General features: G+C 48.5%; 1 protein-coding gene across 3 annotated transcripts in view; it reads right to left on the minus strand.

The window, feature by feature from the left end:
• CCDC9B (coiled-coil domain containing 9B) overlaps positions 1-20363 on the minus strand; it is a 57731-nt gene that overhangs the window by 14194 nt on the left and 23174 nt on the right. The window contains exons 3-8 of one of the 3 annotated variants that reach the window (XM_059848743.1): positions 18106-18296; positions 9946-10059; positions 9440-9544; positions 8678-8740; positions 8126-8290; positions 4776-4925 (exon numbers count right to left, since the gene is read on the minus strand). In XM_059848743.1, coding sequence (XP_059704726.1) covers positions 4776-4925; positions 8126-8290; positions 8678-8740; positions 9440-9544; positions 9946-10059; positions 18106-18180 — 672 coding nt within the window. In that variant the 5' untranslated portion in view covers positions 18181-18296. Of the gene's footprint in view, positions 1-4775; positions 4926-8125; positions 8291-8677; positions 8741-9439; positions 9545-9945; positions 10060-12302; positions 12600-18105; positions 18297-20363 lie in introns of those variants that run through there. The other 2 variants (XM_059848744.1, XM_059848747.1) reach the window with 2 other exon arrangements.

Below are 20363 nucleotides of genomic sequence, written 5' to 3' on the forward strand. Positions count from 1 at the left end.
GCAGGGAATAAGCTGGGGACACATTTCTGGGGGATTGCCCACACATGCTAAGTCTGAGGCAGGTGGGAAGTGTGGCCATACAGTTCATGGACTGTCATTGCACTTGGTGCATGACAACTTCAGTGGTCTGAATCATAGCTCCAGTACAGATGGAGGCTTGTTCAAACAGATCCTTGGAAATAACAAGGAAAATTTTAGCTATACTGTCCTGGGATTTCTCTGCAAAGATCTGGGGAAAATGCAGAGGGGTTTGTGCTCAGAGAAGCTGCCCCTCACCACATCCTGCCTGTTGCAAAAGGGGACATGTGAAAGATGACACTGGGGATTTATTTCAAAATGTTACTGTGAAAACTTATATAACCAAAAAATGCTCCCTCTGGACTCAAAATCACCTGCTCTGGCAGCCCTGTTTGAAGAGCCCTGTAGTGAGAGATTGAATAACTCTCTGCAGTCCCAAACTGAGCCTTTACTGAGAGATTAAACAGCAGAAATCTGGAAACTTTGCTCTCCTGAAGCCCTGCATCCCAGTGGCTGTCCCATTTGGAATGCTCGCTCATCAGTGCCCGCCACAAACCTGGGTCACAGAGACACTCCACAACCCTTCATCCTTTTACACCCTCACTGCAAGCCAGCTGCCTTTTGCCTTAGTCTGCTTCTATTTTTGCTTCTCAGAGGGCACTGTGGAAAATGGAGAAGACCACAAAAATGCAGTTCTTTTGTACCAGGACAACAGGTCTGAGCTGTGCAGAGAACAGTCAGCTTGGGTCTTGCACTGGTTCAGGAGCAGAATTCCTGTTGTCCTGCTGTCCCAGAACTGCTCCTCCTGTTACCACACACCCAGGCCAAGAGGGAGCAAAACATGTTTTTCTTTTCCTTCTTCCTCTTTGCCCCCAGAATTAAGAAAAATGACATGGACATTATCATTCCTAGTGTAACTGTTCCTGCAGAGCAGGAGGAGGACACAAAAGCCTGAAGCAGTCAAGGAAGATTATGATTGTTTATCCTGAGGCTCCTGCCAAGATTTCTCAGTTTCTTGGTCCAGAATGGCCCAGGGTGGGGCCCAAGGTGGGGCAGAGCATGCTCCAAACCAGCCCCAGGATCCCAAATGCCTTCTGCCACTGGGTCTTTCTGACTCCCTGGTACACATATTCCCAGCTAATGTCACTGTGCAGTGGTGACAGTACTGATGCCATTATCCAGCCAAGCGCTGGTTTGTACTAACAGCTGTCCAGAAGCTTTGACACGTTTCCACATCTCTGGGCGAGTTCAACGCCTTCTTTTTTAAAAATAAGGACTATCAGATGAGTTAAACAAACCTTTTGGTACCCATTTCTCCAGGCACGTGTCAGCACCACAACTGGCATTTCTTCCTGAAGAAATGAGGAGATTTTTGTAGGAGCTTTAAGCTGTTTTTCTAGTGCTCATATTCCCCACTGGGCAGGATTTTTGAAAGTAGTACACGAGAGGATTTTTATATAACTCTTTTGAAAAATCTGCCTCCTTAATTGTGCTGCCTGAAGGGAGCTAAAGACTTTTCAGCCACCCTCTCTGCCTATTTTCCCCTCCCATCTGCAATGTAAAAGCAAGTGTTTCTCCAGCCACAGGTTTGGTTCCTCTCCTCTGCAAGCACCAAGTCCAACTCCTCTGTGTTAGTCCCTGAAAGCAGCTTTTGTGTCTCTTGATTACAGTCATTTCTCATACACCATCCTGGGAAACTCTGTTAATAAAAGGACAATTTAAAAGCCCTGAAGCTCTATCAACTGCCCATTTAAAAGATGATTTGTAACCTGTTAATTAACCATTGTGCTCCACTGGTCCTGGGCTGCTGGCTCCCAGCTCTAATGTACTAATGAGCCTGAAACACTGCCAAAGCATGGAGTGCCTTTTAGGGCTAAAAACGAAGGATTGTCTCCAGCCCTACATGCAGAGAGCCCTGAGGTAGGTTTAGGGGCAGCCAGGCAGAGATGGGTCCCAGATATGGCACTTCCAAGCCAGCAGCAGCACTGGAGGTCATGAAGCTACAGCAGTAGAGCGATGGACTCTGCAAGGAGACAGGATAATTTGGTCCCTTCAGCCCTGTGGGCTAACAGAGAGTGAAAGAGTCTTTCTGCTTATGGCACTGAAGCTGTCTCCGAAAAGGAGATCATGAAAGCATCTTTTTTCCCTTGCATTTCCTCTTTGGCAGCTCCTGTCTCAGCTCTGCTGCAGTCTGCAACTGACAGCATGGGGTTAGCCAGAAGCATCACGGGCAGCAAGAATGGGAGCAGTTTTCCTCTTTGGGGATTTTTTTTTGTTTTGTTTTGTTAGTTTGGGCTTTTTTTCTTTACTGAATTTCATCAAGAATAAAAATAGAGAAAATGTGTGGTAACGAGGACACCCATCAAATACTTTAATTGGATAAATTTGACACTGCAGAGAGGAGGAAGTAAATTTGACAGTGGCCAGGCTACTGGAGGGGGAGTGATGGATGTGACTCTTTCTCCTAGGCCTTTGTGGGAACCCCAAAAGAGCAGGGAACCAGCTGGGGCCCAAAGTAAAAAGGCCCAAAGGATGAACCATGCTGGGGTTAATGAGAGACTGAAAGTTAATCCTTGAATCAGGGGTCCCAGCTCAGGTCCTAACACACAACTACCCAGCCAACGCCACTGACACCCCACCAGGCTCTCCAGCAGCTGATCGATTTGGGGATGAAAATGAAGTTTCTCTTTTAACAACTGATTAAAGGACAGAAAAGAAAAAGTGGCAAGAAAATGGTGGTTTCCATGGCAGAAGATTAGCAGGAGTGTGCCACTGGAGCATGTGCTGCTCAACATGCTCATAAATGGTCTGGAAAAGGAGCTGAAGAGAGGGATGACAGTTTGCTGATGATACTAAATCATCCAGGGCAAAGAATGTAATTTGCCCGGAAAGAGCTGTGAAAGATCTCTTGACATTGAATGCCTGCATCATAAAATTACAGCTGAAATTCAATATCAGTAATACAAAATAACTCACGCAGAGAAAAATGTCCCTTCTTGTATGCCCAGAATAATGAGTCCTGAGCTATGATTAACAGTCAGGAATGAAATTTTGGTGTTACTGTGACTAATTTTCTGAAAATGTTAGCTCAATTATTTAGGGGAAAAAAAAAAAAGCAAAGAAAATGCAAACTTGTTGGGAGAAGAATAGAGAACAAACCAGAACATTGTTATGTCACTGAGTACATCCTGGAGAGCCCGCAGCTGGAATACCATGTGCAGTTCTGGTCTGCTTGTACTGAAAGAACATGGTAAAAATAACAAAAGCACAAGTGGGGACAATGAGAATGATCAGAAATAAAGTACAGTCCTCAGCAGACAAGTCTAAATAGGGGCAATCTCTTAAGTTACATGAGATAGCTGAAGGAAGACATGAAACAGGTCGATAAAATCATTTGTGCTTTAGGAAGTGACCTGGGAATGATCAATTCACTACTTCCCCTGATGCAGGAACAGCAAATGGAGCTGTCAGGGAACAAGGCTGAGCAAGCCTGGAATTCTAAGCTTCCATGATTCTGTAGCTTTAGCCAGTGCAGCCTTAAGCCTGCCCTCATATGCTCTGAATCCAGATGCTTTGAGGCCAGTATGAGCGAGGCATTGCCAAAACTACATACACGGATGCTCAGCCTCAAATTTCATATTCCATAATAAAACCAGATAAGAAATGACCTTCCAGGGCAGTCCATACACTTAGAAAGCACAGGATCTAAAGCCAACATCCAGGCACTCCTTCTGCTGCTCTCTCCCAGTACAGCCCCAACCTTGATGACCTCAGAGACAAGTGTTTAAACAGGCCCAGCAGAGAGCAGAAGACGCCTGGCACATTACAGAAGTACATTTGACAAGCTTAAGGGCAGAAACACACAGTCAGGTCAATCCCATTACATCCAGGAATGCTGGTGATGTCTGTCATGGGGACTTGTGGGGTTACCAGTGGCTCAATCAGGCACCTCATTGAGATTTATGGCATTCAAACCACTGCTTGGCAGCCACAAGAAAGGAGCGCCTGAACTCCTGGAGCATAGGTAAGCCCTGGGGAGGAGAAGCTCAAGAGGAGCATGGGTAGTAGCAGCAAATGGTTGGCACTATTCCAGAGAGGGGCTGCAGATGTCTCCCAGCATTCCTGGGTGATTGGTAGCTACACCAAGTGTTGTTTTCCTACACACTCTTTGCTGACCCTGTTTGCTGCAGGCATTCTTTCTTATCTGTGAAAGCTTCTAAAGAGGAAAATAGCACATGCCTCTGTGTGTGTAAAGAGAAAGGTATTTGTAAAGAAGTATTTGAAATATGTTTCAAAGATTAACAAAGTTCAGCCAGCTCACTCAGCAGGTGATGGCCAGGCACAGCAGGATGTGGTTCAGAGGCAGATATAGCCCAGCTCTATTAACGTTGAAGTCGTGCAGTGAGTCAGGAGGACACTGCTCCTGTCCCAGTCTGCTGTGTGGCTTCAAAGAAAACCTAGTAAGAGACAAGGTGAGATTCATGCCCCATATCTGGCAGTGCTTTCATCAATCCTTCCAAAGCAGCATCTGTTTATGAAGTCAGTGTATTTAAGAAGCTTCTAGTTTTAGCTAGGATCACAGGGGACGGAAAAGATCGTGGCTTTCTTCTTTCACAGGGATGGAAGGCAGGGATATGGAGATAAGCTGCACCATTAACATAGAGTATCTCCCAGCATCCTGTGGCTAGGTTCTCCTCATGCCAGCAGAAGTGGATGTCATGGACAGGTTACAGGCCAGTCACTAGCACTGTACTTACCTTTTCCTTGTTGTCCATGGTGATGGCAATCTGCATCCTCCTTCCCCGTCGGAACGCCACCAAATGGTCCATCTCCTCCTCGCTCAGGTCTGACACTCGGCCCGGGCCAGGGAAGCTCTCGGTGCGTTTCTCGCTGACGATCCTCTTGCCCTGGAAGGCACAGGCTGAGTTAAGGACACCTCCATTAGCCCTCCTAGGAGAGTGGCCATCCCAAAGTGCAAAGGATTTTGGGCTGGCAGAACGGAAAATGAGCCGAACAGTCAGTCCCCTTGGCTCATAAAGCTGCCACCCTACTCTAACGGATCTGTGATATTACAGAGGTGTGTTTAGCTGAGCACAACATCAGCATGGTGGGATTTACCCTGCTTGGACAATCTGCAGCATGAACACTGAAGGATGGTTTTATTTTAAGCTTGCATCTGTGTCTTAGAAACAAATGTGATGATGTCCCCTCCCCATACAACATGGGGAGGCTACCTTAGAGCATAAGCCTAGAAGGTGGAGGAGAAAGAGAACAGTGGGGTTCCTTCTCTTCAACCTTGTCCAGATAGCAGTTACTCTCCTGAAGTGTATTAGCACTTGATAATTCCTTGTTTCATAGTCATTGTGTTTCTGGAATTCTTTATTCAGCAGTGGAATACTTAAGAAACCTGATATATAAGCTCCTTGAGCAAGGGCAGTTTACTCCTCTCAGATATTATTTACAGCTGTCTGTATTAGTGCCATGACTTCACTACATGGATTTACATCTGTTTCTTATTTTGTTAATGATCTTTGTTGCTGGCTGATGTCCTGCCAGTGCCCTCAGCCATCAATTGCACAAAATGAGCACATCTTTTGTACAAAAAGATACTCATACTTTTTCTCATTTAAAAGTATAATCTTTCAGGCCAGTCATGTGCCTTTGTATTTTTGCCTTACAAGGAAATGAGGGACTTAATAAGTCATATCCATTGTTATCTCTGATCTTTTTCTTTTCTCTTCATCCATATGAAGTCTTCTCAACTTCACCAGGGATGAAGGAACCTCAGCAGCTTCCTTCTCTAAAGGATGGTGCATTTTACTCTCTTTTCCACCCTGGGCTTTCACATTTACTGAAGTCTTGATTTAAAAGGTACTCAAAATCTCCAAGGAAACTTTAGTGAAACTTGGGAACTCTTTGTTGCTACGAAATTGTTTTTAAAAACAAAAAGCACACCCAGACCTCTGATTTGTAGGGAAGACATGCAATCAGGGCCTTTGCCATGACATGTGATACCAAGAAGCCTCACATTAACCTCATTTTCCCTCGGCTCTGCCAGGAGTGCAGATGTTAGCGAGGAGAGAGCCTTCCTGTTCACACCCTCCATCAGCATGACCTTTTTTATGGCTTCTCAGTCATCAGGCTTCCTAGCACATGATAAATGTTTTAGGAGACACTGGAGTATTTCCAGCAGCAGAACCTCAGTCTCTTGTTTATTCATCTTTCACATTTGTGTGATTTTGCTGTTTCAGCAGAGATAGTTCTTGAGTCAGCCTGATGCAGGGGAGAGAAGTGGTCTGGCTCTCCCTGTCCTGTCAGCCTCAGATGAACAGACATGGTGGGAACCTTGTTACATATTCCCTCGGGGACTTCTAGCTCTGCTTTTGGGTTCAGTAATTCTAGGCTGTACTGCTAAGGTTAGAGCCTGAACTGGAGACTGGCCTGGCTCTGCCCTACCCTGAGCACTTGTACGAGGTGTCTGGCATTCTACTTAACATAATTTTTTTATTAAGAAAGTAAGCCCAGAGATGGTTTAGAAGGCAACAGCAAGCCATTAATCCACAAGTTCTACATCAAGCATTTATTCATCCTAAGTCTGTTCCCTAGAGCTCTTCAGTGTTTAGGTGTTGATGGCTAATCCTTTAGACATGTAACAGGGTCACAGATACCTCTTGCCAGGGAGGTCTGGCACTGGGAGGATATTTGAAGGTGACTTCATCACTTGCTGTCTGAGAAAGTCCCTCATGAGACCCAACACAAAGAACCTTGTGCCCAAACACCTCAAGCACAACAGAAACCTCAAAGAACATCACTGGATTACAGGGAAGTGACACCATCCCTGGGCTACTGGATGTTAAAAGGCATGGTGTGAAGGCTGGTGTGTTGGCAAATCCTTTAAACATTGCATTTATTGAGCAGATGGCAAGGAAGACTCAGAGGAAATACAAGAAACAACTACTTAACATAGATGTGGTAGCTAGATACATCCAGGCCCGGAGACCACCAGATTTTCTGTGTTTTACCCTTTGCCCTCCCTCCCTTTACCACTCCTTCCCTCCTTTCTTCCCTCCCTCCCTCCCCATTTTGCTTCTGGCTAAGCTGCCTGGCCTGAAGGCACATTCTGCTCAATATGTCTGCTGACATGTGTCTTCTTTCCTTGTTTCCTATTTTAACGGTCTGGGTGATCTCCCAGCCTGCTTGTCAAACATTGGGAAATCCTGGTCCTTGGTGCCCCAGCTCCCTGAGTGAGAGATGTCATATGAGGAGAGCACCCATGCAGAGCCAACAGGGACAGAGAGCAGGTCTACAGCCACAGCGCCTGGCAGAGCCAACCTCTCTCCTCCACAGGGCTTGTCCTGGGTCATTCCCTGCCTGACAGAGATCTGGGGCCCTGGCACCAGCTCTTTAGCTTAGTCAGAACTACACCACTCCCCATACAGAGTCACTGTAAGGTGAGATGTGCCCATCTCATGCCTGAGGCATGCCCCAGATTACAGAGGCAGTGTTAAAAATACTCATCCGAGGTGTGCCAGGAAAAAGAACAGGGGAACAAAGGAAACCCCTGGACTTATGTCCATTGTATGAAACTTTCCAGCTGGTTTTCCTTTGGGACATCTTGCTTGACTATGATTTAGGTTATTGATGATTGGATGTGAGTGGTTTTCTGCACAGCCAAGGATCTCTGGTGCTGGAACCTTGCAGTGGCCACAGGAAGGATGGCGGTGCCTCATTCAGTCACACCAGTGTCACCAAGCAAGCCCCTCTTTCCAGGCACAGCAATACAGTTTAACACCAGAGTGGCCCAGGAGGGCAATAAGGTGACTGATCCCTTAGAAAGGGAACTGGTTCCACCTGGCTGTGTGGAGGGTGTTGCTGAGAGGGTTAGCAAGGCCTGAGGGCTGATTCCTGGGAATCAGATATAGAGAGGGAAGCATGTGGTAGCTCTGAGGTTGTGCTGAAGAACTGCAAAATGAGAGGAAACAAGCAGTAAGGGAACTATTCCCTTTGGATGTGACAGCTGGACAGAAAGCTCAAGTGAGAGGCGGAACAGAAGCCTCTTTGTAAGTCAAGAGGCTGCAATGTAAGAGCAATCCTCTTCCCTACTCACCTTTGCTTTGTTGTCCATAGTAACAGCCAGCTGCATCCTCTTCCCCATCCTGAATGTAAACATATGATCTGCTTCCTCCTCCTCCTCCTCTTCCTCACTGCCAATGCCAAACCCAGGGCTTGTAGGACAGAGGCTTCCCCTTTTCTCACTCACCACCCTTTTGTCCTGGAAAATGAACCACTTCCATTAGCAAATCCAGACCCTTGACTCAGGGATGTGATTCCCTTCCCCAAACACACCTGCACACAAGCGGGAAGGCAGCTACAGAACAGCCCTTGCTCCCCAGGAAGTTCTCTGTGCCCAGCACACTGCTGTGACATTCCTGGGGAACAAGGGGCTTGTTGTCTGCTCAGCAGCAAAACCCACAAAGACAGCAGGGCTGAAAAGTCCTTTGCACTTACAAATCTGACATTTCAGACTAAAATGCCAGAGTTATGGGAAAGAAATGCCATCCTCATCTCTTTCTGCAGCACACTGAGTTAGCTTGGGAAAGCCTAAGTCCTGCTGAAGGTGGGCTTGGAAGCCAAGTGGATGGCTGAGGGCGGTGCTCACCATCGAGAGGGCTGGGCTATCTTGTCCATAGTGTTCAGTCTGGGTAATTGCATCTTTCAGGTCCTGTATGAGAGAAAAATGTGTGCAGCAGCGCACCGCGAGAGAGGCAAGGGCCGTGGCCAGGGTGGGAGGGGAGCAATGCACTGGCCTGGATCCAACAACCCGGAGTGCTGAAAGCAGGGTGGGCTGGCTCAGCAGGCTCTGCATGAGCTCTGGCAGAGGAGTTCACCAAGGGGTTAAGGTAGGACTGGCTTCCCAAGCCCCATGCTGCCAGGATGAGTGGACAGAGCTTATCAGATTTGGTCCAATTAGGAAGGAAACCTGGGACTCAGCCTCTGGCCCAGGGCCACTTGCTTTGCTCACTCCCAAAGCCTAAGGAGACCATAAGTTTTCCCAGCCTGTAGCATTCTCAGAGGCACTCCTGATGCCTCCAGTGACACACACACATGCACCTGATATACTCTGCCTACATATTTGCAGTGATGCTGACACCTGGGACATGTCGAAGGCTAAATGTGCCTGTTCACACACCCAGTCATCTGCCAGTTATCTCTTTGTGCATGGGTAGAGGTGCCTGGGCAGCACCTAAAATCACTCCGATCACACATCTCTGCAGAATTTACCCATACTTTTCAGGGCTTTAGGATGTATTTCCTGTGCCTCAAAGAACTTTGTTGTGGACGGTCTCTCTCAGAAACGCCACTTTGCAGCAGCAGGACTGGAGTGAGAGTTGGCCTGTGGTGAAGGAGAGGCACCACTTACATTATGAGCTTTGGTGATGGTAATAGTGAGTCCATCCTGCTTGGGCCTCCTGGAGGTAACAGCCATTCCCTCCTGTTCTGCTCGCTTTTTGTCCTCTTCTATTTCCTGAAACACAGATACCCCTCGTCACAAGGCTGTACTGGATGCTGTTCATTTTCCTGTTTAATTCTGTTAAATGGACCCTCATCCACCTCTAAGAGGGAGTGGAGCAACTTGTGTCCCAGTTATGGGATGCAGACAGAGGAAGATGGCAGTGAGCAAGGAGATGCTGCAGCAGTGAGGCAAGTGTCAGTGTCGTTCTCCGAAGCAACTCAAGAATTGCAGTTAAAGGCTAAGGTAAAGCCTAAGCTAAAAGCAGAGCTCTCTGCCCACCTGCTCTGAGTGTTTCCAATATAAACATGGTATCTATGTAACATAGTCATTCTGACTGTGCTGACAATCTTCTTCACACCATGAGTTGAGGACCCCAAATCAGAGCTGGGGAAGGTAAGGACCTGCAGACTCACCTGGTACCTACGTATCAGTGCTTCGTTTTTTTTCCGCAAAGCCAAGATTTTCTTATCAAGTTCAACATCTTTCTGCTCTTTCTTCCTTAACACAGCATCATCCACAGCAGCATCCTGGAAACACAAGGAGCAAAGCTCTTCTCAGTCATCTTACCAACAGGATGAAACCTGCTCCTTCTGTCTGGACAGAGTGGGAAGTGAAAGAGTCTTTCCCATCACTTCTCTCTGACTTTTTTCTGACAGAATTCACATTTCCTTTTCTTATAATTTTTGTTCAGCAAGGAGGTAGTTTGAGCAATGCACTGCTGCCCCACTTTGATGGCTGTCAGCGGGCTTCAGAGTTAACATCCTGCTTATCTGCATGCAGTACATGACCCTCACCTTCACATGTTCTTGGGCAGGGAGGAGGTGTGCAGGGTGTCAGACATCAGTGAAGGAAAGGCAGCAGAACCTGCTCATGACACACACCACAGCTCCTGCACCAGCCCATCTCCACTGGCATCCCCCGTGAGGGGTATCTGATCTAACAGCCCCTGTCAAGGGCTGCTTCGCCAGGACACAGGCACACATCTGTGTCCAGGTGGGACAACAAGAACATTTAATCCACCTCCACACATTCCTCTGTTGGACAATGGGATTTTGTCAAGATCTGTGGGAAACAAATGGCTTTTCCATTGCCATTCATCATCGGGTATGCGACAGGTGAGCAGATTGCCTTTGTGGGTGGATACAGTTCCATGGGCATTTTGCAAGGCTGATTAAAGCCAAAATCGGTGTTTACCTCAACAGAAGCTGTTCTGGGAGCGCTAAATTGGCAGGTTCACTGTTTACCGAGCTCTGGGGTGTTGGCTGCTGAGGGTGGGATCAAAGTGGTTCATGCCCTCAAACACACCCCTTTCATCTTCAGATTCTTTTGAAGGAGAACTGGCAGAGCTGCCGGCTTGAGAAAAATTTTAAAATTCCTGCAGAGGTTGTATTTGTACTATTCTCTTTTCAAATCAAAAAATGGAAAAGGCCTGTCAGGCTGTTCTCCCTCTGCCCATTTGTCAGCATTTTGTCTACACTGCAAGACGGCTGGTACTGGGGGGAGGGGGTCCTCCATTTCCAGCTGGAAACAAGTCACTGGAAGGAAAGTTTGCTGGTGTTCAGCACTTCCCCTCCCTTTTATTTACGAAGCCATTATAGTGTTTCTCTCTGTACAACCTGTTTCAGCAAATGCTGGGAAGCTGTGGGCGGGAGGGGTCGCTCACTCACACACCCGGGCCCCACGGCCGAAGCGCTGGGCAGCGTGCGGAGCCCACGCTCAGCTCCCAGGGGCTCACCCATTGTACACTTCAGCCCAGTCAGCGTTTGCTCGTCAGCTGCCGCCCTGAGCCAGCCGGTAACTGGGGGCCGGGCCCTGTCCTCCGTTTCTGGAACAAGCCCGCTGCCCCAGCCCGTGCTAGGGCTGATGCTCAGGATGGAAAGTGGCTCCACCGTGCCCTCCCCAGAGTAAAGCTCTTCCGGGGAGCCAAGGTGCCCGTATGTCACCGCGACTGAGAGTTATAAATGGCTTTGGCAGAACAAACGTGAGATGGCTTTGAATCAGCAATCAGCTGAACCCAAAGACTCCCCAAGAGCAGGGCATAGCCACGGAAGGAGAGGCCTCATTCTATTGCAAATTAAAATGTCACAAAAGGAGAAAATTGAAAGCTATCGGCTTCAGGCTTCAGTTAAATGACGACATCCCGTTGTGTCACAGCCCCTCTCCTAAGTGGCACACACACTGGCTACGCAGCTCCTTGGGGGCTGGAGGGACACCTCACTCCAGACTGTCTCTGCGTGCAGCGCTTTCCCATACACTTCTACGATCGCCTGCTTCTACAGCGAGACCTCGGAAACAGCAGGGTTGGGAAAGTGTGAATGGCAGGAGGTGGGGGAGGGAAAGGGGACAGGAGCGGCCCGTACTAACGTTCTTCTGCGTAAGCAAATGTATCCGCTCTTTTTAAGAAATATCCTCTTCCTTGACAAATGCAGCTGAAGCCCTCACCAGCATAGGCACCATCCAGCACTGCCTGCGTTTCTGTTTGTTATCTGCCTCCCGGGAGACACCTTGTTCTGAGCCAGACACCACAACCTGCCCCGGCCAGGGATGTAAACCCCGGCACCCAAAATGCGCTCCCCCCAGCAACCCTCCCGCGATGCGGTACGGCTTGTTTGCTCCCCGTGCCTGCTGACAGCCAGGCGAGAAAGAAAACAAAGCGACAGCCGCCGAAAGGCCACCCTGAAGGAAGCGAGTGCAAGTCCCTGCGTGGCCTTTTGGGGTGAGGGACCCCAGCGCCCCTGCCCCTCCCAGGCCCCGCGCAGGCAGCACTCACAGCTCGGTGCATGTTGGACATCGGCGGCGGAGCCCGGCGGATTCCAGAGCAGAGCTAAAAGAGGAGAGCCATCAGACGGCCTTTCTCAGCACTGGTTGCACAGCATACAAGATCATGTTTTGATTACAAAAGCCTCGTCTGGGCTCGCAGCCAAGAGCACTGGCTGCCTAATATACCAAGCACAGACAGGGTTTGGAGTGCCTGTGTCCTCCTCTCCAATCTCACTCTCTTTTTAAAAGAAACACTCCCCCTTTCCCCCCTCCTGACTCCTTTTAACTTCCTGATGCCACAAACCCTCTTTCAAAGTGGGAAAAGCCGGGTGAACAATGACGGATGGATCAGGCAAACAGCTTGGCTTCGCTGCGTGGCCATTCACGGGGTCGTGTTGTTTGTTATGCATGGCTGGCTCCACGCCTGGCGGGGCCGGGAAATATCTGGGGTCCTGGATATCTTGTGAGTGTAAGTGTGTACACGAGTCTGCATGGGAAAACATGGGTCAGATTTGCCTTTTTCTTTTTCATTTCAGTATTCTTTGGGAATGATTTCCCCACTGTTAAAGTGGACCTTTCTTTCAGGAAGGAACAGAAGAGTGCTGTGGGGTGGGCATCACCAGCTGGCAGCAGGACTAGCAGGAAGCACACAGCCAAAGCAGAGGGACTCTTGTTAAGTCCCTGTCTGGAAGCTGCCAAAACAACCCTCAGGAGAGTCACAAGTAGCAACGGGGCTTTGAGGGAACAGCATTCAACCGCTGCATCTCGAGTCACCACATGAACCCTTACCTCACCATAGGATATCCTGAGTTGGAAGGAACCCACAGGATCATCCAGTCCAACTCCTGGCTCTGCCCAGACACCACAACAATCCCACCCTGTATTTGAGAGCGCTGTTCAAACCCTCCTTGAGCTCTGGCAGCTTTGGGGCTGTGCCCACTCCCTGGGGAGCCTGCTCAATGCCTGACCACCCTCTGGGGGAAAGAACCTTTTCCTGGGGTCCAGCCTAACCCTCCCATGACACAGCTCCAGCTGTTCCCTCAGCTCCTGCTCCTGGTCACAGATATCAGAGATCAGAGCTGCCCCTCCACTGCTCCTTGTGAGGAAGCTGCAGACCCTGATGAGTCTCCTCCAGGCTGAACAAACCTCAGCCATGTGTCCTGGCCATGTGCTACATTCTCCCTCAGCACAGACTGGCTGCCCTCTCCCTCCATCCCGAGGGACACAGACCAAGTATGAGGCAAACAGGAGATGGAAGCACACCACGGAATGTTTTGTTGCTCAAGGATTGATGCACAGCCCTTAATGTGGGCCCTGCTACGTTCATATGTTAAAAACACCAAGCTGGTCCAGTGCTGCCCACTGTCCACTCTAAGACCTTTCAGCAGGTCAACTCCTCACAAAATCCAAGAAGACTGACCTGAAACCCAGAGAAGTTTAAGGGAAATCTGCCAAAGACTTTGCAGAACTCAGAATCTGGTCCCTTCTTTGCGCATGACTTGGATATCATGGCTAAAGCACTAAGGAGCTGGAAGCACAGCTTAGTAAAAGCTCTTAGAGTGACCTATATTAATTAGTAGCTACTCAGTGATGAAAGGAAATTGAAACCATTTCCAAGGCAGTGCTTCTGGATTCAGGCTTGATGAAGGAAATGAAGACTCAGCTGTGGGCAACTAAGTCTTGGGACTCAGCTTGGGAAAAAGAGTTTTGCTAGAGCCCAAGCGCTTGTCAAGAGGTTTGTAGTGGACACAGCTGTGCAGGAGATGCAGAGTCATGTGGAGCTTTACCTTGGCCTGGGAATGCAGTGGAACTGTGGGATGGCACTGCCTTGGTTTTCCAAGCTGGCACACTCTCTTTTGAGGGCAGAGTGATATCCCATTTTTAGCTGGGCTGGAGGCCACAGGGACAAGGTCACCCAGAGACTGGTTGAGTCAGGGAGTCAGTGTTCATGGAAACACTGAAGCCCTCACCAGCATAGGCACCATCCAGCATTGCCTGCGTTTCTGTTTTGTTATCTGCCTCCTGGGAGGCACCTTGTCCTGACCAGCCACCACAACCTGTCCCGGCAAGGGATGTAAACCCCAGCACCCCTCCCACAGTGCAGTATGGCTTGTTTGCTCCCTGTGCCTGCTGGGAGCCAGGCGAGGCAAGAAAACAAAGCGTCAGCCACCAAAAGGCCACCCTGAAGGAAGCAAGTCCAAGTCCTTGCGTGGCCTTTTTGGGGTGAGGGACCCCAGAGCATTTTCCTGTGCATTATTCTCTTTGTGTGGTGGTCATGTCTCTTGCCTCAAGGACACTGCAGACTATGTTGGTGCTGAGGTTCAGGTTAAAACAGAAACCATTACCCCAAACTCCAAGGCCAGGTTCTGTGTGCAGTGCTGGGTGAACACCACGTGCAGCTGGGTCCATTGTGCTGCCCATGTCATGCTCAAATTATCAAGGCTTAAGACAATTGCTCACAAGGAGTTTCTCCAGACCTCACAGCCATGGCATCCTATGTCCCTGCCATTCCTGGCAGTGTGACCAAGCTCTTCCAGCAATGAGCAGTGCCATGAACAGGGGTGAAGATCCCTAAAATACCTTTGCCTTTGCTGATGTTGCTGGAGAGCTGCATTTCCCTCCAGGGCAGTCTCAGCTGCTCCTGACCTCAATACAAAGAGCTGACATGTCTCAGCTGTCCTTTACCATGTCTGAGTGGTACAAATGACAAGCACCTACTTCTGCATCTGAGATCAATGGGAACCCTCAGTGAACACTGCAGACACAGAAACCCAAGGGCAAAAGGGCCCAGTCAAGGAAGCAGCTTCTGCAACTGCAGCAGTGGGGCAAAACAGGCTGGTTTGGGGACCTGCTTGTGCCCTTGGGACAGTCAGAGAAGAAAACAGAACCCTGTGAATGTGCTAAGATTTATGGGATTATTAATATGCATGTACATTTAATTATTCCCAGCACTGTGGCCAGGGAGGGCTGCAGTAACACCACAGGTGTCCCCAGTAAAAACCTGTCAAAACCCCTGATTTTCTCTAAAGTGCAGTGTCAATCCCAAAACTGGCACTGGCTTCCAATGAGGTCTGGACCTACATCAAGCTATGGGCAATCCTTCTGGACCATCACCCAGGCACCAGAGATTCCAGTACCCAGAGGTTTGCTTTTGGGAAGGAGAGGAGCCAAAGAAGGTTCCTAGTCTCCTGCTCTAGTGAGCAGGGTGTGCTGGATGCATGACATTTTGGGAGTCCTGCAGGACTTCAGGACGCACTGAATCCTGTTCACACCAACATTCCCACCTGGGTGGCTGCAGGACACCAACCAACCCTGCTCTCTCCAGCTGTTGGTGGCAGCGCTTCCCACATGCAGCAGCTTGACAAAGTACTTCAGACAGCAAGTGTATCCTGCATCCATGTGCAACAGGAAGGACATCTGGAGAAACCAGCCTTATTACTCACTCAGCAATTTGTACACCACACCTAGAGTTAATCTCTTTATTCTTTAAAATCCCAGAAGATCTGGTCTAATTCTGGGCTCTCTTGTGCTCTGGCTGGTGCCATCTCTGAAACTGCTCAGCACAGTGGGCACATGAAGTGTACCCAGGTTGGCTCTGTGCTTTTTGCTTCATGGATCTGTCAGCTCTTGCTAACCTCGGGCTGCCCCTGAAGGAGCAGTCCCTGGGGTGAACAGCAGCTTCCTTCAGGAAAGCCTGGAAGCTGGAGGAATCAAGAGGATATAAAGGGGCCTTTTCTGCATTGCTCTGCTGTGGCTGCATTGCACAGGGGCTCAGCTGACTGTCCTTAAGTACAGCCTTCAGCTGCCTACTTGGAGCCCTAGCTCTCCACTCAGGCCAAAGTTTGCTGGATATTTTTCTGCGGCCAAGGAAGGAAAGCAGGGCAATGACCTCTCCATTTTGTGCTTGTGACAGTGAAATAGTCCCTTTCTCTAATGGTGTGCTGCAAGGCCTTTCAGTTTTGGCACAAAGAACCATCCCTGACAGGAGTCTGCCATCTCTCTGCTCCAGGACAGCACTCAGCAGCTGGTACAAAGTTTTGCTCCATATTTTATCAGTAAGACTCTCTCTGCCTTACACAAAGACTGAAGGAAATAATGTGATTCTTCAAAAAATGCAAACTTGCCTGTCCCAAGAAGCATTCCTGGCATCCCTTCATCAGCCCTTCCACCAGCAGGAACTGTTACGGCTTGAAATCCTCTCTCCTTTTCCTTTTGCATTCTGTGAGACTCCTCCAGAGCCACTCAGTCCCATGCTGCCACTTTTCCCAAGTGCACTTCACCCAGCCTTATCCTGGCTCCTCTCCATTTTTTGCATGACCACTATTGAGTCAACAGATGGCACTCGGGAACTGCTGGGAGGATCTGGGAGGCAGCTGCCAAAAGCCCACTGATGGAGCTGAAGTTTGGATGCTGTGGGAGGCTGTTTCTATATTATGTGTCAGGACTGCAGATAAGGCACAGGGCCGAGTCTCAAGGCACAGCTGTGTACAGCGATGTGCTGCCCGAGGCTCCTGAGCTGAACTAGCAATCCTTCTCCAGGCCTTGCATAGAGGGAGGGATGGGAACACACTGTATCAAAGAAGAGTTCCGGGAGGCCTGGGGGCATACTTCCTCCCAAACGCACAATAAGGCAATTCCTCTTGTCTCCCTTGCCTCCCCCAGTTCTGGTCCTTCAAGCAGCTGCACTGCAGGATTAAAAAGGGGTTGAGGTGTTTCCTCCAGCCAGGAGAAAGGTCAGCATATTCCCTAGACTGGGAAGAAGGACCAGGCAGGAACATTAAATGGGCTTTAGCTGGAGAGACTCATGGGGATCAAAGGGCTGCTGAGACATTTGTTTTGAAATGGATCAAAATTAAAACTACCAAAGACAGTTAAAGGATGTAGTGGCAGCTTGGTCCTGCTTAAAAGCAATAAGGATCATAGCTGCCTGTTGGTACTTCCACAGAGATACCTACCAATCATGGCACAGCACAGAAACATCTCAGAATGGGCAGAGCAGCCCTCTTCCCATTTGGAACAAGACATCCCCTCTTTTCCCCTTCCCTGTGCATCATTGCAGCCTGCAGGGTCCTGCCTCAAGTCCTGTGGGTGAGTTGTGTGCATACCTGTGTTTAATGCCTTGAAAAACCCATGATCTTGTCAGCTCTCCCAATATTTTCTGCTCCTGAAAACTTGTCATTCCAGTGTAAGACCTCTGAAGTGCTCATAGGCTGAGCAAATGAAAAATTATTCTGTCCACATAGGTTTTCTCACTTACAGACACACTTAGCAGGGACAAATACAGGTTTGCTGACCTTGTTCACTACACAGCCTTCAGATGTAGGACACAGGACCCAGCCTTGGAAGGGTGTGAGGATGTGGAAAGTGGCCAGGACAGCAAGTCAGGCAGGTTTTTTCATCTTTTATGGAAATGTAGTCCTTGGGGAAAGCATGGAATGCTGCAGACAGCAACTTGTTTGCCCTGTCATCATCAGGAGCCCAGGGAGGTTCCCCATTCCAGCCCATGGCCTCAGCCCAGATCTAAGAGGACATGGACTGCCCAGCGGCCCAAGCTCACAAGCTGCAAATGAGCAGGCAGGAGCCAGCTTGCTCTTGACGCGGTCACATGCCCTTTGTGAATTCCAAAAAATCACAATTATTCCATGTTATGGCTGCTTTGGGGCTACACAAATGGTAGTGACCCACTTTGAGTCTGATGCAAGAAAAAAGTGGCAAATTCGGTGCCTCTCATCCCAGCCAAACTCCATTAAGCCTAACAAACCATCTCATTTCCCTTTGCCAGCAGAACTCAAAAATAAGCTCCAGAGACCAACCTTGGCTCCAGGGTTTGATCTGGACTGAAGAATCTCCGTGGGCTCCAGCGGCGCCACTTCACACGGATGCTGCATGGATTCTGACTGGGCTCAGCAGGAAGACTGGCTTTGCTTGTGCAGAGGGTCAAGGTGTGGAGCTGATCGGGAGCACAAACACAGGAAGGACCAGCCTGCACGAGGCTCAGAGCTGCCTGGGAAGGGAGGAGATGAAAAGAGGAGTCAAGGTGGCAATTAAATATTAAAGGACTAGTTCAACAATAATTAGTACTTGAGTGAAGGGAAGGGGTGGAGGTGCATATGGTGCCTAGAAAATAGATCTTTCCAACAATGTTAGAGTGAATATAAAAGCAAACCTTTACTTGAAACCTTGCAAGTACACTATATGGCAAAAAATCACACGTGGTATAGTAATTCTACAATTTTTTATAAGGTTAGTCAATTAGTACACTTATCATATACTGTCCACTTATAAGGTTAGTTGGTTGGGTAATAATTCCTGGGGTGTCCACTGGAAGCAGTCCAGAGTTTTCTTCTGCCCCACTTTTATTATATCTGGTCCAGATTCTGGTTGGAAAACAGAACGTCCTTGTAGGTGGTTCTCTTCTTGATATAAGAAGAGTACACAATACACAATATTTGGGTTTATAAAGTTATCCTATTGTTCCTAAATGTAGGGAAGAAATAGAGGAAAACTACTAGAAGCTACAGCCATGCTTTATCAATTTACAAAGCTACAAATATATTAAAAATATAAAAAGCTGAAAATCTTAGGCATCACATGAAGCACTTGCAGGCTTGCTGGGCTGTGCCTGGCTGCTGAGCACTTCACTCAAGTGGCAGAAAACTTCTGAAAGTGCAAATAATCCCTGCTCCAAGAGGATGGAAATCACAATTCAAGAGGGTGATACCTTTCTCTGGGCAACCATTTTGGATCCCTGAGTGAGATCCTGAGGCAGGTGATTCTCCTTTGGGAATGTGGATATTTTGTTGGCCCTTGTGACTTGATCTCTGCAGAAAGGCTGAGGGGTTGCCCAGGCTTAGGGACACTGTGCAGTCCAGACACGTAGGATTAGGGTGGGCTACAATACAGGGTTCAGAATTGGGTTTGTAAAAAGGAAAAGTTCCATTTCCTTTCTCCCTGGAATATTTTGTTCCCTTCAGTACCTTCAGAAGGAATTGATTAAAAACACTCTTCCTTTGCCCTGTTGTTATTGAAACCTTTTGATGAGAAAGGTTTGGAACAAACATTTAAAGATGCCTTCTTCAGCTCTGATCCTCCTGAAATGAGCCGTTTTGGCCAATTTCCTCGGCAAAATGTCAACTGGGCCATCTCTGGATGACACTGACATGCTGGTACTGGTGCCATTGGGCCCTTGTTTAGGCTGTGAAGTATTGTAACAGGCACAGTTAGTCAAGGTGTGTCACATATCCCAGTGCCTTCTCTGGCCTTCCCCAGGCTGAGAATTTATGTCCCAAATGTCACAGGAAGAATATTTATGTACAAAGGATAAATTAGTCTGGGATATCTCAGGATGCTTGGAGGGAACTGGCTCACTGTCAGTCACGCTTGGAAATGGTGTGAACATATGGGCGGCTTCAGAGCGAATGTGGCTGCGCTCCCAGCACACAGCACCGGGAAAAATGGGACAATATTGCCACAGTGAGACTTCCCCTGCCAAGACAAAGTGGAATTGGGTCTCCATGGGCCTCCTGCCCCTTCAAACACTGCAAATTCAGCACATCTCTTATTTGCTTCAGTTTGCAATGTACCAGTGCCCAGAAACATAACTGCCATATGCCTGCAACCTTCTCAGCCCTGGTATTGGGTCAACAACTATTCGGAGGTTTCCAGCACCACAGGAGCCTCACAGAAGCCTGAGAAAGAGAGGAGGGCCCTGCATGGATCTCTCCTTTCTGTGCAGTGTGTGGGCCATGCTCCAGCACACATCCTGGGCAGAAATGATGACTGACAATCAAAAACGACCTGTGAGCCGGATTCCTGAGCCCCTTTCAACCTCATGCCTTAAAATGATGTATAATGGGGAAGATGCTTCGTATCAACAACACAAACAACTGCACAAATTTTGGAAGGTGATGGCTCCTCCAAGCCCATCCCAGTACAGAGTGGTCACAAACAGCACTGAACAAATAGGCACTAAATCTTATTCTTTTAGGTAGTTATACTCCTAAGAACTCCAAATTTTGTTGCACCTACGAACAAGGAAAAGGCCCTAATGGAGCAGTAGCAAGGGGGGGAA

Source organism: Haemorhous mexicanus, chromosome 6 (assembly GCF_027477595.1).
Source record: "Haemorhous mexicanus isolate bHaeMex1 chromosome 6, bHaeMex1.pri, whole genome shotgun sequence".
Lineage (NCBI taxonomy): Eukaryota > Metazoa > Chordata > Aves > Passeriformes > Fringillidae > Haemorhous > Haemorhous mexicanus.